Genomic DNA, 17,000 nt, shown 5'->3' on the forward strand with positions numbered 1-17,000 from the left:
CTGAAGCAAACTTTACAAAAAATCAAATTATTTATGTTCTGGGAAATACTCTGCAATGATTAAAATCTTATTATAGTCTGTGATCCAAAAACTTGAGAGGAGGAAGAGAAGGGAACTTTATATTGCCAAGTTTTGTGAGGTACTGAACAAATAATAAGGACAAGCTTTCTTTATTGGTTTTCTGTTTAGAAGTTGTTACCTGTTTATGTGCAAATTTGTATAAAAGCAAGTTAGATAAAAATACAAAGATACTGTTAACTAGAATCTTTTTTCCTTCTAATTTTAGGAAGGTATTCTCTGTTTTCTTAGAGAACTTAAAAATGAAATGAAGTCCTTTAGTTTCTTCAAAAATGCTTCCTGCATGGCCAAAAATATTTCAACTAAACTGTCATATACATCTGCATGTAATAGAAGTAACAGATTTAATTCTGTCCTGCTCTTTTTGACATTGCTGTGGACTAAGTCCTTAAATAGTTAACAGCTTCTTTCTGTGATTTACAGATAGCCTGCTGTTAACCTTAGCAATTTTATGTAAAGGAGTACATTCATTTTATTATTATTATTATTTTGCCTGTGGAAAACTTTGAGACTAAACACATTCATGATTTTTTTCTTTGTAACTGAAGTTTTCTTACAACATTTGTCACAGGGTAAGTTTTTTCATAAAAAAAATCTTGTCCATTTTCAATTTGCATCCCTTTTTATCTTGAATCTCTCAAGACTTGATTGTTTTTTGTTTCTGACCTGGATCTCTGTATATATTTTAGAAAAGGAAGTAGAATGTACATAGATATTCTTTTTCAAATACTTTATTGCTTGTGTATCCTAAGTTTTTAGGAAGCAAACATCTGTAATTCTTAAACTCTGTGCGGTTTTGTGTGCCACAGTATGAGACAGAAATAAAGTTATTAGTGCTCAAAAGAGGGCTACATAGATGAAGGGTCTAGGTGGCAGGACATAGGAGGTGGCTGAGGTCCCTGGTTTTATTCAGCCCAGAGCAGAAGAGGCTGAGGGGAGGCCTTGTGGCAGCCTACAGTTCCTCATGAGGTGGGCAGAAGGGGCAGCACTGAGCTTTGCTCATGAGGACCAGTGATAACAGGACCCCAGGGAATAGAATGGAGCTGTATCAGGGCAGGGTCAGGTTGGATATTAGAATAGGTTGTTTATAGAGAAGGATGGTTGGGTTCTGGGACGGACTTCCCAGGGAAGTGATAAAGACACCAAGCATGCCAGATTTCAAGAGGCGTTCAGACAACATTCTTATAATACGGTTTGATTTTTGGGTGGTCCTTTGTGGAGCCTGGATTCATACTCAGTGATCCTTGTATGTCCCTTCCAAATCGGGATATTATATGACTGGAAAATCTTCACTCAGTCACAGCTCCTCTGACTGCCAATTCCAGTGTTTGATTACCCTCACTATTGAAAAAGAAAAAAAAAAGTTGTTTATGCCTTTTTTCACTTTTTGTTATTGTCTTAGATGAAATTTCCTATATTTCAGAATATAATAATCGCCTCTCATCCTACACTGTGATTCACTAATTTACAGACTCTTCTTCATTCCTTCCTGTTGTGTATTTGTACACCTTGGTATGGACCCTCTGGAGTGTTCTGTTTTCTAGACTGAACAGCCCCTGCTCTGCCCTCGCAGGTCAGATGCACCAGTTCTTTAACCATCTCTGTAGCCATTCACTGGACTTGCTCCATTATTTTTGTGTCCCTGCTATACTGCAGAGCCCAGAGCTGAACCCTGCATTTTAGGTGTGCCTCATAAGGACAAAGTGCCATGAAGAGGGCTAGGCTCACCTCCCTCAGCGAACTGGCATTGTTCTTGCAAATACAACCCTGGAGGCTGTTGACCATCTTTACAAAGCTGCTTTCTATTTTGTCAGCATCCATTTTTATCCCGGTGTGTATTGGTCCCAATGGCTATTCCTCCCCAGGTGCATGACTTTACATTTCCTTTTATCTACTTAATGAGGCTCCCATATCCCTATCTCCAGCCTGTGGAGGTCCTTCTGAATAGCATCATCACACCTTCCTGGTCTTTCAAAAGAGTTATAAGCCTTACTGAAGGAGATGCATCCATTGCTTCCCTCCCATCAACAAGGTGGTTGCCTCATTGTAGAGGAGTGTCAGGGTAGTTTAATTATCATTTTCATTTCATGAGGCCATGCTGACACCTACTTGTCACCTTCTTGTCCTTCATATGGCTGAAAGTGGTTTCCAGGATTAGTTGCTTTATCATATTCTGAGGTATTAAGGCTGAGCAGCCTGTAGTTTACTGCGTTTTCTGTCTTGCTGTCTTGAAGATATCATTGCCATATTTTCCCATCCTTAAGACTCCACCAGTAGCTATGATCTTTCAAAAATAACTGAGTAGTGTTACAGTAATATCAGCCAGTGCTTTCAGCAGTTGAGGCATCTTGTCAGGTCCCATCCTATGCATCTCCAGCGTGTTTAGATGTTTCTGAACCAGATTATGTTCCACTGGGGTAATTCTTCCTTGCTCTGGATTTTGGTCTCAAGAGACCTGCGACTCTTAAGAGTTGGTAAACAATAAGACATTTAAAGGACATTTAAGGACCTTAGCATTTTTCGTGTCCTTTTTCGTCTCTGCATTATTTAGCAGTGGCCTATGCTTTCTCTTCTTTTGCTGTTCGTATACTTTTAGAATCTTTCTTGTTGCCCTTCATATCATTTGCCAGATTTAATACCAGGTAGATGTTAGATGGTATTTGCATAGGAATTTGTTCGAGTGTGTGGTGCTACATTTGTGCATCCTGCTGACAAGGATATAGTTAGTATCTGCATTCTGGCCTATAATATTTTATATCACTTTATAATTGATGAATCTTTTTACATTGTAACTTATTACCCTGGTGCTCAGTCTGTCTTGAGAAGGGAGAAATATGGGAGCTATTTGTTCTGTGTCATAGAATATCTGAAGTTACTAGGGACCTACAGGGATCATTGAGTATTATATTCAATCTTAATTCCAGTTATTGAGATTTAGCTTTGTATCTTGATTTCTCTGGTCACCATGTCAGCTCAGAATAACTTGTAAATGAGATCACTGCTCCTAGAATATTTTCTTTTTGTTCTCTAATAGTCTTTTATTGCTTGATTATGGGTTTTCAAGGAGCTATGGAATGTCTGCAAAGACATGCTTATAAACTTGAATTAACAGAATAAGTCATTTGCAAAATGCTTCTTGTAAGTATATTTGGAGAAGGGTAGTGGACTGAAGTCATGGATTATATTGATAATGGGAGTTAAGATGGTTTTGCAGATAATAAGCAGATGTTGGCAAAAAACAGTCTTTGGCTTTTCAGGGAACTTGCTTCATTTCACTGATAGAAACAGTAATCAGATGCACTGGGGTTTGAACATAAACCTTGCTCTGCTATTAGGACTGGAATACTTCACAGTTTTGACCAGAATTCTTTGTTTAGTCTTCTATGATTATTGAACAAAAATCCAAAGCAAAGTTGCTCTTTGTTTTCACTGCTCAGAATACTTCTGGTAGCTTATCAATGGGAAAGAATATAGTCTGGATTCAGTTGTCCCACAGTGTGGATAAAAGAACATTATTGTGCAATTCTGAGTTCAGTAGTCAGCTGTTTCACTGTTAAACTGATGTTGACAAAGTTTTGAGATAGAGATGTTGAACATTAGTCATACTTCTCCATTTATTTTTCTGGTTAATGAGATGAACTGCTTAAAAAATGCTGCTTTTCTTTTTCAAGATGCTAGGTTAAAAAAAAGAACAAGGTATTGCAGTTTGGTACAATGTTAAAGAACTGAAGGTAGAGCAGTACTTTCAGTATTGCACTTACTATCCATTCAGAGTCTTTTGTTATCCTTTTTTCATTTCCTTTTTAATAATGGGAGAATTTCTGCTGGTGTGTTTACCAAAGCTTTCCCACAAGTATTGAAATGTACTAGAAGCTCTGAAGGAGTTATGAATGATGGTAATCTTTGTACACAGGATTTGGTATTGTAAGCAGATAGAAAGGCTGCATACCTCAGAGTTGCATCAATCTCTTACTGTTTTACATACCATTATTGCTTGCTGTTTGGTAGCAAACGCTGAGTTTTAAGCAGTTATTTTGTTGTACAGGCAGCAGCACATCAGAACAAAGAGCAAAAGTATGGCTTGATCTCTAAGGAATAAATTAACTTCTTTTAGCTGAAAAACACATCTCTATGTTTTGTAGCTTCTGGATTCTTTGAATTGTGAGACAGCAATTATTACACACTATATTTTGAATTTTGAAACAATATTGCAGTTGAAATTGTCTGAAGTTACATAAAAGCTTCAGATTTGTTTTGGAATTCTAGATTTCCATTCAAAACAATTCAATACAAATACCTTCTTTAAAAATAGTGAATGTGCATAACTTGAGTCTTGAATTTGACTTAACTTGAACTAATAACATGAGCTCTGGATCTTTCTTGTGGACATGTCTGTGTATATTACTTTGAAGATAATGATCAAAGATTTAGATTGGTAAAGGAAATCTACAGGAAAGCTATTCAGTGAAATTTTTCTTAAGGTAGCAAAACTTCTTTTGGAAAAGATTTATTGATCAAAAGTTTTAAATTAATGTCAAGATGCAGTAGGAAAGATTCCCAGAGTAGGAGTGTCCATCTCTTTGCAGTTTGATGCTTGTAATGTGCTTAAAATATCAGGAGCATACAAAATTTCTTGTATTAATATTATGAGATGCATTTCAAAGCTTCGCAAGGACAGCTGGAGCTTTTTCTAACCCAGCTGGATTGCATAGAGCCCACAAAAAACAAAAACAGGAGTGTTTATGAGTATTCTTAGCCTTTCACGTGGTTTTCTGTAAGATCTAGAAAAGAAGAGAAATAAAAAGAAAAGAAAAAAATGCAGCAAAATTTCCATATATTGTATACGTTACATTAAGGGGATCTTTATGAGTGAAATATTCATTATTCTTATGTTTAAAAATAGGCTTAAGCAATGGGGATGAATGATAATGCTATTACTTCTGGCTAAAAAGGTTTTAAAATTTGCTTACTGTTCTGCATAATATCCTGGAATTCTTTTAGCAATTTCAATAAGACAGTTGTATTGAAATGGTTTCACGCTGCTATTAAACTAATATTAGAATATGCGTCTTAATCATTTTTATATCACATCTCAACATCCATTTGTGGTTAACTGAAAAAAAAGTACCATTTTCATGTTAGATTTGCATTCTAGGTTATAGAACGTTGCAATACCTGTTGTCGTACTATAAACCAAAAGCAGCTTATTTAGAACAGTGCTCTGTTGGGTTGTTTTGTTTTGTTTTGTTTGCTTGCTTCTTATTTTTAATCACACTCAGTATTCCTTCAACATAATGTGAAACTATAGTGAAGCATTCTGAGATCTTGCATGTATTGGGTGCTTTTAGTGTTTTGCCCTTTTTTAACGAGTATTTGTTTTCCATGCTTGTTGATATGCACTGTTCTTTTGTTAGCTTTCTTTCAAGGTTTTTAATATCTCAGAATTTTTATCTAATTTGCCATTTTCATATTTTTAAAGGTCCCCAGGTGCATCCAATTTTTCAACTTTACCAAAGATCTCTCCATCTCTATCAAATAATTATAACAACATGAACAACAGAAAGTAAGCAATATATCTTACAAATTTTAATTGAATCACCCCAGTGTGACATAAACAAATTGCCATGTTACCTAGCTTAAGGATTTTGATTTGTTTTGTCAGTATTTTGATAAATAATTGTTAATGATGGCTATTTTGTAGAATAGATGTTGTCAAACTTGATAGTAGAAAACAAAACTCAGTTCAAGATGACTGGTAACTCTTAGTATTCATACGGTAAAGCCAACATGGAGTGTTGTAAGAAAATATACAACGACTGTATTTTTGGTATGCTAAATACATTCAGATAATGTCTGATTTTACATGGGCAACAAAAAAGTATAACCTACTTCTCCTGATTTATTGATTCTAAGGTGGTATAGCATTGTATATGATAGTACACGTAGGTTGAAGACCACAACAGCTGAGTTGTTTTAGCTACGATAATTGTCATCATAGTGATTATAGCCACTGATTAACTATTAGCAACATAACATCCATGTCTTAGTGGTAGGAGATATGAGAGAGATCGGTCTGGTTGATGTGCTTGAGCATTACCGCGAGCAGAGGCTCAGCAAAAGACGCTTCTCACTTTTAAGAGCTTTATCCTTTAGATGGCAACTTAGAAGTTTTGTAAAATTGCAGTAAGACTTTAGAAGAAGAGCTTCTGTATTCCACTGACCAACTTTATGTGCAGTCTTTTGATATGTGATGCAGCTGTAAAAGCTGGTGAAAATAGAAGAACACGGAGTTCTTTGACTTTAACAGAGTACTAGGTTGAGTACCTTTGAAACACTTGAAGCCATAAAGGACCCATCTGTAATGCAAACTGGGGGAAAATTAAAGAGCCTTACTCTTACTATTCACTCAAATATTTTTTCCAAACATGAAGATGTTAAATATTAAAAAGGTGATACAAATATTAAATATCTTATACGATATCTTCCAGTTAAATACTGCATTTATCATAAGTGATTTTTCATAAGGGGTGAAGTGTCACTTGTGCTTCTACCAATTGTGAGTAGCCCCAACTCTCACTGTTAAACAGTTGAAATCTATGTGTTTAACTGCAGTCTATTGTACTCCGTGTGTGAATGTGTAGTAAATAAGTATTTTTATCTATTGTTGTATGAAAAATTACTTGTCTAGAGCTGAGCCTCTAGCTGAGAACTAATCTCTCCTTCCCCCATTGCTTCTGCAAAAGAGAGTTATAATGCCAAAAGCAAAGCTTAGCAGACCGTTTCCATTGAGCACCCATTTTAAGTAGTCAGCAAGATTTTTTTTGTTTGTTTTTTTCTTCCTATCTTTAATGCTGGCATCTCTCTAATGATGCTGTAGTAATTTATGGTTTCTTCTGAAGCCAATACAGAAGCTTTTTGGAACTTAGGATACAATTTTCGGCTGTTTTTTGTTGTCGTGTTTGTTTTTTTTTTAAATTTGAGGATTTTCAACAAATACTTGTTTAGAAGGAAGTGAAATTCAGATTTGTTAAGGAATCGATCATTTGAGGTGCCTTTATTATAACTTAAAGGTTTCTAAATCAGAAAGTAGGTGTATGTTTCTGTTATGAAACACCAGCCTTTTTTCTCTTGTAACCTAAAGGACAGTAGATATGGATGTTATATAAAGCAGATACTCAGTGCAGAAACATGTTTTTCCTTATAATGCAATAACCCAATTATGGATTTTTTAAAATATTCTAAAAAAAATCACAAATTTACAGTGTGGTAAAATATATAATACAGTAAAATGTGTAGTAGCACTTCTGTCAGAATACACATTCGAGGCTAACTAGGTCAATAATAGGGAAGTCATACCATTAGTATGCCATGTACTTGAAAGCATGTGCTGTTGCACTATGAATTTTTGGCTGTAAGAAGTAAATATATTTGATTGTATTTCATAATTCTGGGTAGAGATCAGTTTCCTCTTAGTTTCCTCTCTTCTACTAAATATCTCCTCCTCTAAGAAAGAACTTTTCCATTAATTTGTGCTATTTTCTTTTCATTGCTTTTTTATTTAACTACTTATGTTAGCTTAGACTGAAAATTATTTACATGTTTCTGCTTTACCATATCTCACATTGCATATTATCATCAGTGCAATAGTGTGATTACACATCTGTGGCTCTCCAGGATCCATTGGCATATGGAGATATGGGAGTGAGATGCTGTGACTTTAAGGAAATAACCAGCATTTGTTTTGAAGATAACTTTAGCTGACTAAGCTGATTTGTGAGACAGAGAAAGCAAATGAAAGGTTATGTGTAGCAATAGGTATGAGTGATAGTGGTTTGCAGGCCTGTTACTCTGGTAGTAAAGAACTTCTTCCTAATGTCTAATCTAGGTCTACTCTCTTTTACTTTGAAGCCAGTACTTTTAGTCCTATCACTATATACCATGCCCTTTACTAATGACTGCTATTAACCTTCTATTTTTTGACCAGTCTTAAAGGAATGAAGAGTCACAGTGTAGTTCAAACAAAATTTTTCTTCTAGAAAAAGTGAAGGTTGCAGACTGATAAAGCTAAGAGAATTCCCCTGCACACAGTGTGTGTTATATTTTTTTCTGATGCATTTTGATGAAATATCACAAAAGCTTCTGCACAAATGTGGTATTTAACTCAAAAAAAAAAAAAAAAAAAAAAAAAAAAAAAAAAGATTTGCTGGGTTTCTAGTATCTATAGTTCATTGATGGCCATTATGGTTGTCAATCTAATTAATAAATGAGGTAGTATCGTTATTTCGCTAATTGAAGAAATATTTGTTCTGCTTCTTCCATAAATCTCTAAGATGTTCTTCTGCAGACCAGTACAGAGGGTGAAATAGAGGTGACTTTTACGAAAGAAATAGCAGTAGTTATTACCTCTCCTAACAAATCGCTGAAGATCTATTTTCAGTGAAGAAGCTATGGAAAATTAAAAAGGAGAATGAAAACCTCATGCTCTTTGATCTGTTTATTACCCCTGCATCTCCTGAACTTCCCATAGAGATCTCTCGTCTATTAACCACGTGAAAAATGTACTTTTTGAATCACATGAGGCAAGCAATAGGAAGCAAGCAAAGATGAAAGTATCTGCTTACTGTGTACCCTGTATGTGTGCAACCTGGGAGATGCACATTCCTCTTGCAGCAAGGACCAGATTGTGGTAGGAGTACTGAGGCTGCCAGCTTAAGGGCACTGGGGCTGATAACAATAGTTTGCAGTTGCAAAGGGAGATAGAAGGTAACTTTCCCTGGATGAACTTGGGTCTAATGATGGGAAAGAGTTGACCACAGAAACGTACTTGAAAGGAATGGAGCCTCTGGAGGTTGAAAAATACATTCTGTAAACTAGAATGAAGGACAGAAAGTAATCTTAAACTGAACAGGCAGAATGAGCTTTACAGGGATTTTTACTTGCATGGTGCATTAGCACAGTGCCATTTAGCCAGTTTGGGGGCAAGCCAGAGGGCAGGAAAATATGTAAGCATGGGAAAAGAAATATGGACACATGTTTAGGAAAGTCGCTTACTAAATTAAAATGCACAGATGTAGAAGTTCGGCAGCAGTTGCTGTAAGGGACAGTGGAGCTCAGATATCTGAGGCCATCGAAATATGCAGAAAATCTCTTCTGTTTTTCAAGAAGTCTTGTTATTAAAACCAAGCACCTCTTATCTGTTGAGAAGTGAGTACTTGTGCACTGTGGAGGCAATTCAAATTCAGTCGGATATAAAGAGTGTTACACTCTTAAGAAGGGTTGGGTACTGTTGCATCCTCAGGCTTTTAAAATCATGAACCTCAGTTATATTCCAGATTTGATCATTTGCACTGCATATTTTTCTTAATCTTTCTTAATATTTGACTTTCACATTTTTGTTCAAGCATCTTCTAATGTGAATAATGCTCAGTGACTGCAGAAATCCTCTTGAAGTTCAGCCAAAGCTATCATGCAGGTTTAATAATGGTCAATGCCAGAACTAAAGATTTTAGGCATTCTGTTTTGTTGGCCTTTAAAAGAATTTATATACATATATATTGCAGAGTATCCTCTTAAAAGATTCTTCTGCTTTCTAGTGTCCTCTGTTATGCTTTCTTCACTGTTTTGCCCGTTTTTTAATATTTTATGTTTTGCATGTCTTCGTCCTGAAGCAAATTGCTTTAAATCTTAGTAATTTACCTATTTCGGTCCTCTCCAGTTTCACCGAATAGATGCAACGTAACGACTGATAGCGAAGTTGTTACAAGGCATTCTGCGCGTTCTTTTACCTCTCAAGGCTTTTCTGCATTTGCATGCTGGATTGTGCTGTCCTAGCAGGGAAGCTATAAATAGAATGTGTGATGCAGTGAGGCAGCTATGCCACGGTGGCCTTGGAAATCTCAGCTCTCACCTGTAACTCTGCATTCCCGTTCCCGCTGCCCTCACTGTTGCAGTAGCAGGATGCAAGAGGGCATAAATGATTGATTGCTGCTGGTGGTGTCTAAAGTCTGAGTGTGTTAAATTTGATGGAGCAGTGAAGAAAAGAGTAAGCTGTGAGGCTGCTCCAGTCAGAAAGGGGTAGGGATGTAATAATTGCAGTCATTGCGGCATGTTAGATTCCGGTTGTTTGCAGAGGTGACTTTTAAACTGAATTTAATGTTAATACCAACGTTAAGTAATGGTTTAAATCTTTTGCACAGAGTTTGCTTTAAAGTTTTTAATCATTTATGCTTACAAAGTACTTGTATGTGTGGAAGTACTGCAGAGCACGTTTGCATTGTGAAAGATGTTCTTTTTTTGTTTTTGTTTTTACAGTGTGAAAAATTCAAATTATTGTCTCCCATCATATACCGCTTATAAGAATTACGATTATACAGAGCCAGGAAGACATAATGAACAGCCAGGCCTGTGTGGCCTCAGTAACTTGGGGAATACGTGTTTCATGAATTCAGCAATTCAGGTATGTACTTGAGAATAAAATTAGCTTGTGTAATCATTTAGAAAATAATATTTTGTTATATTTTGCCATATTTTTTTTAGAAACTAGCATTGAGACTCCAGTAAGGAGCAGAATAGGGTTAATACTTTGAAATTATGTATCTGTGTTGGTATACTGGGAAAACTGATTTACATGGCTGCATTCCTTGCTTCCCTTGTTTCTTGCACTGGGAATAGTGATCAATGTCAGAAGGAGACTGAACCATTCTAGATGAATTAAATCTTAAGTGGGATTTATTATTTCATAATGATTGCTATGCAGGCAGGTTACAAAAAATACTTTTTCATTTTGAGATATACTTGGGTACAGACTGTAATGCTAGAGTAAAAAAATAGATGGCCAGTGTATTACTGGGCCTTTATTTATATCCAATCATCATATCCGTTCAAAGCACAGGCTACTATGCAAGGAGCCATTGAACATATTTTCCCAAGATCCTTTCCCTTAGAATAGCTGCTCTTTCATGAATGAAATACAGTAATATAGAGTCTAGGTTCTTTACTGTGATTGTAGTGGAAATACTAGTATACCTGTATTCTTAACAAGACCAAAAACCAATGTAGACATTTTACTTCTAAGTGGAAGCTTCAGTGGGATAGTCATAGAATCATAGAATGGTTTTAGTTGGAAGGGTCTTTAAAGCTCTCTGAGTTTCAACTCCCTGCCATGGACAGGAACACCTTCCACAAGGTCAGGCTGCACAGGGCCCCATCCAACCTGGCCTAGGTGAACTGGGTCTGTTGAGCCTTGAGAAAAGAAGACTGAGAGGGGACCTGATCCAGGTCTATAAATATCTGAGGTGTCGGGGGCAAAGTAGCAAGGCCAGACTCTTTTCAGCAGTGTGTGGAGACAGGACAAGGGGAAATGGCCAGAAACTGGAGCATAGGAAGTTCTGCATGAATGTGTGCAAGAACTTCTTTACGGTGAGGGTGACGGAGCACTGGAACAGGCTGCCCAGGGAGGTGGTGGAGTCTCCTTCTCTGGAGATATTTAAGACCCGCCTGGACGCCTACCTGTGCGACCTGGTGTGGGGAACCTGCTTTGGCAGGGGGGTTGGACTCAATCTCTGGAGGTCCCTTTCAACCCCTGTGAATTCTGTGATCCACAGCTTCTCTGGGCAACCTGTTCCAGTGCCTCACCACTCTCACAGTGAAAAGTTACTTCTTTAATCTAAGCCTACCCTCATTTCATTTAAAACCATTTACCTCCTTGTCATATTACTACACTCCCTGATAAAGAATCTCTCCTTATGTTTACTGTAGACCTGTAGATGCTGGAAGGTCTCTTATGAGGTCTCCCAGGAGCCTTCTATTCTCTGAACTAAATACGTTAGTGTTTGGAAGGACCCAGTAGTTTAATTTATTTTTTTTCAGAAGTAGTAGTATTCTAGATATACATAACTTACTATCCCTTCTTTGTATATAGACTCAGGGAATAATTGGGGGTAGGAAGGACATTAAGAGGGATTGTGTGTCCAGCTTTTTGCTTTTGTCTATACCATAATCCTGTCACTGTGTACTTCTGAGAAGTCTGGCTCCACATTCTTTGTAGCCTCCTGTTGGGCAGCTGCAGTCAGCAATGAGCTTTTTTGCCACTTACTGTCTTTGTCAAAATGAACAGACGCTCACAGCTCTCAGCCTTCCCGTGTATGTAGTTCTGAAGTCCACCTGACCATCTTGGAGGCAATCCATACTTTCTTGCACTGGGAAGGTCTAAAAAGGACAGTACTCCTGTAACAGTCTCTGCAGTGCCAAATAAAGATGAGGACCTGTTTCCCTTTGCCTCTGGCTACTGTTACTAATACAGTCCAGCATGCAATTGTGCACCTTTGCCACAAGGGTGCACTGCTGACTCATCTGCTTTTACAGAGAAAAGCACCTCTGGATCATATTATGCAAAACTGTTTTCTGTCCAGTTAACCCCCAGTCTGTAGTGGTACACATGGTTGATAAGGCTGATGTATTCATCTCTCAAAGATACTTAAAAATTAGTCGAATAGTGAGGGAAGTAATGAATGATTTTTTTTAGCATGCTGCAAGAAAGATGGCTAAACTGAAGGTGGGAGGATTTGAATCATCCGTTCTGAATCAACTTCATCAGTGTTCTACAATGCTTCTACAATGAAATGACCAGCCCAGTAGATGAGGAGACGGCAGTGAATATTGTATTCCTGGACTTATGTAAGCCCTTTCACAGTGTACCCCATGAGGTCCTTGTGGAGAAGCTCTTGATGTATGAGCTTGATGGGCAGACGATAAGGTGAATGAAAAACTGGCTGAACAGCTGAGCTCAGCCGATGTTATGATCAGTGGCACAGAATCTAGTTGAAGGCCAGTAACAGGCAGAATACCCCAGAGGTTAATATTGGGTCCAGTTCAGTTTAACATCTTCATCAATTATCTGAATGATGGGACAGAGTGCACTCTTAGCAAGTTTGCAAATGACACAGGACAGGAGGGAGTGATGGATAAACCAGTGGGTCATGCTGCCACCCAGAGGGACCTTGTCAGTCTGGAGAAATAGGCTGACAAGAATCACATGAAATTCAACAAGAAGTACAAAGTCCAACACATGAGGAGGTGAGAAACTCCAGAAATTAGTACTTGCTGGAGGTCACCCATCTAGAGAACAGAAAAGGACCTACAGATTCTGGTAGACATGGAGTGGAACATGAGTCAGCGATGTGTATTTTCTGCTAAGAAAGCTAACAGTATTCTTTGCTGCATTAGGTAAAACAAGGAGCAGGTAGGAGGACATAAACCTTCCCTTCTACCCAGTGCTGATGAGGCTGTAACCTCTCTTGGTTACTGAATTGCATCGTAACACTGCTGTCCAAAAAATATTTTTTTATTTATTTTTTTGTGGGCCAGAATCACTTTTAAAAATCAGAGGAAGAGAATATCTGTAGTAAAAACAGTTGGTTTTTTTTTAATAAAACTACACTGATTAAAAACCGGGATAATTTTGATTACTGATTCAAAACTTTGTTAAACAAATAAGCTTGCATTTGCATATATGTAGATTTTAAAACTTTCAGAAAAGAATGGTTAGCATTTAGTGTCTTATATAGCTTGTATCACTCTTTATTAGTATCCCACTGTATTAACTGGATTTTGAATTCTTTACAAGGAAATATGGAGTATCTTCCAGTTCCTTCTACTATATCTCTCCAGGAAAGGATTGTGGAGAACTCAATGTAATCCTAAAAATCAATGAAAATTGTTTTTAGTGAAAATTAAATTATTGTACACTGCAAGGTCTGCTCTATTCTCCTTCTTGCCACCTCTTCACTTCTGCATTTTTTCCAATTGCATTTGATTATTCGTGCTAAAGGTACTTGGTTCTTGCTTAGAAACGTGAAATGCTGATGACCCTACCAGTCTGAACGCATTTGTCCATAGAATCATAGAATCACAAGGTTGGAAAGGACCTACAAGATCATCCAATCCAACCATCCTCCCTTTCCCATACCCACAGAAAACCACTAAACCATATCTTGTAGATCCTCATCCAGAAGCCTCTTGAACACTGTGAGGGATGGTGACTCCACCACCTCCCTGGGCAGCCATTCCAGTGCCTGACCACTCTCTGAGAGAAAAAGTTCCTTCATTAGATCTTGGAAGCAAAAAAGGGGTGGGCACAGATAAGGTATGGAAACCAGGGAATTCTGCTTAGAAATGTTGTAGTCTTTGACCTGGATGATTGAGTGCACTCTCAGCAGGTTTGAGGTTGATAGAAAACTGGGAGGAGAGGTTGACTGACAAGTTTGCCATTCAGGGGGCCTCCAGAGGCTGGAGAAATTGGCAGATAAAAGCCTTGTCAAATTGAGAAAAGAAAATGCAAGTCATGCACTTTGGGAGAAGTAATCCCAGGTATCAGTACTGTGGGGTAAGAATGGAGGGTGACTAGCTGGGAAGCAGCTTGGCAGAGAAGCACCCAGGGTCCTGGCAAACAAAAAGCTGATCATGAGTCAGCAGTGCGCACTTGTGGCAAAGAAGACCGAGCAATCTCCAGGGCTGTATTTGGAAAAACATTGCCCGTACGTTGAGAGAAGTGAGCCTTACCCTATTCTTGACACTTTATCCTGGTGAGGCATACCTAGAGTGCAGGGTTAGGTGCTGGGCTACCCAGTACAGGAAGGAAATGGAAATACTGGAGCAAGTCCGGTGAAAGGCAACAAAGATAATTAAGGAACTGGAGCATCAGACCTGCGAGGACAGAGCAGGGACTGTTTTGCTTGGAGAAATAGGTGCCCGGGGGTACCTTACCAGCATGTAGAAATACCTCGAACAAGAGAATAAAGATGCAGAGCCAAACTAAGTGGTACCCACTGAGAGGATGAAACACCATTAGTACAAGTTGAAACACAGGAATTCCATTTAAATATATATTTTTTAATTTACTATGTGTTTTATCAAACACTGTAACAGATTGCTCAGTATTGCTGTGGAGTCTCAATTCTTAAAGTTGCATGAAAACTGGTTACACACATTCCCAAGCAACCTGATATAGCTGATCCTTCTTTGAGCCAACAGCTGGACTGGGCAATCTCCGGAGGTGCTTTCCAACCTCAGCTATTTTATGACTCAGTATTTTGCTTTGTTTACTTATTCCAGTTTATATTCTTAAGGTGTTTTCCTTTGCTAGAAGGTCAACACAGAGTTATTTATCAGGATAAATCTGTCTTCTTCAAACAAAAATTTGCTGTAGGATTTGAAGTACTGAAATAATTTCCAGTTAGGTTCATAATATGTTGCCCTGCTAGGCAATACAGTTTTTATTTTACAAGTTCAGTATAGTTTTCCAACCTGTAAGTAAAGTTCGGCTTACCCCTTCAATCCTATGGGTGATTATTGTAAAGAGACCTTTGTTTATTCTAGTAGAGTCTTTCAGTGTTATAAAGCTCAAGACAAGTGTGGAACAGGTGAATGAGATTCTGTTACCGGAAATGGTTGCAGGCAGAATAAGAGTGAGACCAAGAAGTTTGAGATGCCATCGTGTTTCTTTCAAGTGCTTGTATCTTATCATCACTTTCTTATTGAAGAGGGAATAATTCAAGAACTACTTCATATTTTGATTGCGTTGGAATTTTTGCATAGGCTTTTCAAATGCTTTTGAAGGCATGTTCCATGTTTTAAACTTTAATTAACTTCAGTGCAAACACCTAAGGCTTGATTTTTATTATTAGAGAATAGAATCACTAAGGTTGGAAAAGACCACCTGGATCATCTAGTCCAACCATCCCCCTACCACCAGTATTTCCCCACTGAACCATGTCCCTTAGTAGTACTTCTCTTGTAGATCTTAGTATTCAATAAAACAGGAAAGATGAAAGGGAGCTTGTAGGCTTTATGAAAACATTTTGTTGTAAATGCTTGAACCCATGCCAACCAAAAGAAAAAAGTGTATTTGGCAACTTAAGTGTTTTATTCACATTCATTCATGCACATGACTATGATGTAAGCTGAAAAAATAAGGGAAATTTGACCTTTCTGAAGCATTGCTGTGCTGCCACCTGTGGATCTTTCCTAAGTACTGCTTTGCCATTTTGAGGGGCTAATAATCTTTTGCTGTGAAAACCTGGGAATTCGTAAAGTTTTCATTTTGTGATTCAAAAATAGAAGAAAGTGTTTTTTTTTTTAATAAAAACACTTTCATTTGTGGTTGGTTTTTTTACCACTTCCATTTTCATGGGTTGTTTTTTTTTTTTTTGCTTGTCTGTTTTGCCACTGGTGTGATTGTATATACGCTTGAATAGTGGTTGGTTGAGAACTCTGAAATGCAGGATAGCAGGAATTTTCTTTCCTCAGGAAGCTGATGAACACTCTTCCAGTTGTTAGCTGTGGCACTGCTTTTATCCAGAGCATAATGATTTTCACCAAAACCTGAGATGAGTGAGTTGTTAGTGGTCTGTTTCAGTTGCCAGAGGCCTACAAAGTTTTGGGTTAAGGAGGAGTTTATTAACTGAACTGATTTTCTCAACACATCTGATACTAAGGACTTCAGACAAAAATGATTCTTCTGTAACTGAGGTCTCTGTTTTAGTCAATGTTATCTTTGTTTCATATGAGGCACCTGAAATAGGGAATTTTAATGTATTTTTTGTAAAATTGTTATTATGTAGGACAGTTCAAGAACCATAGGATCTGTATGAATACCCAATGTTTAGCTTAACTTCATGATCAGTGTCTCCTCATTTCCACAATTTACTGGCATAATAGCCAATTTGCTTTGAAGTTTCATTACTGCTCCTATATAATATCCCCAGTGAGATGTGAATTAATACTTCCTGATTACCCTAGGGTCATAGGATAATTTGGTGCAACCTCCAGCCTGAAGGAAGGTCGGATTTGAGATCAGACAAGATCACACAGGGTTTTACCCAGCTGAGTCTCACAAACCTTCCAAAAAGGGTGGCTGGGCACAA

The 17,000-nt window shown here is 37.6% G+C and overlaps 1 protein-coding gene across 4 annotated transcripts in view; it reads left to right on the forward strand.

The window, feature by feature from the left end:
• Positions 1 to 17,000, forward strand: part of USP15 (ubiquitin specific peptidase 15) — a 65,148-nt gene that overhangs the window by 33,463 nt on the left and 14,685 nt on the right. For 3 of the 4 annotated variants that reach the window (XR_001553444.3, XM_015855303.3, XM_085536632.1), the window contains exons 7-8: positions 5,558 to 5,641; positions 10,390 to 10,534. Coding sequence is in view for 3 of the 4 variants with exons in the window: in XM_015855303.3 (XP_015710789.2) it covers positions 5,558 to 5,641; positions 10,390 to 10,534 (229 nt within the window). In the remaining variant the exon portion in view is untranslated. The remainder of the gene's footprint in view (positions 1 to 5,557; positions 5,642 to 10,389; positions 10,535 to 17,000) is intronic. The other variant, XM_015855314.3, reaches the window with a different exon arrangement.

Source organism: Coturnix japonica, chromosome 1, assembly GCF_054131305.1.
Source record: "Coturnix japonica strain WE chromosome 1, WE-NBRP24, whole genome shotgun sequence".
NCBI classification, from domain to species: Eukaryota; Metazoa; Chordata; class Aves; order Galliformes; family Phasianidae; genus Coturnix; species Coturnix japonica.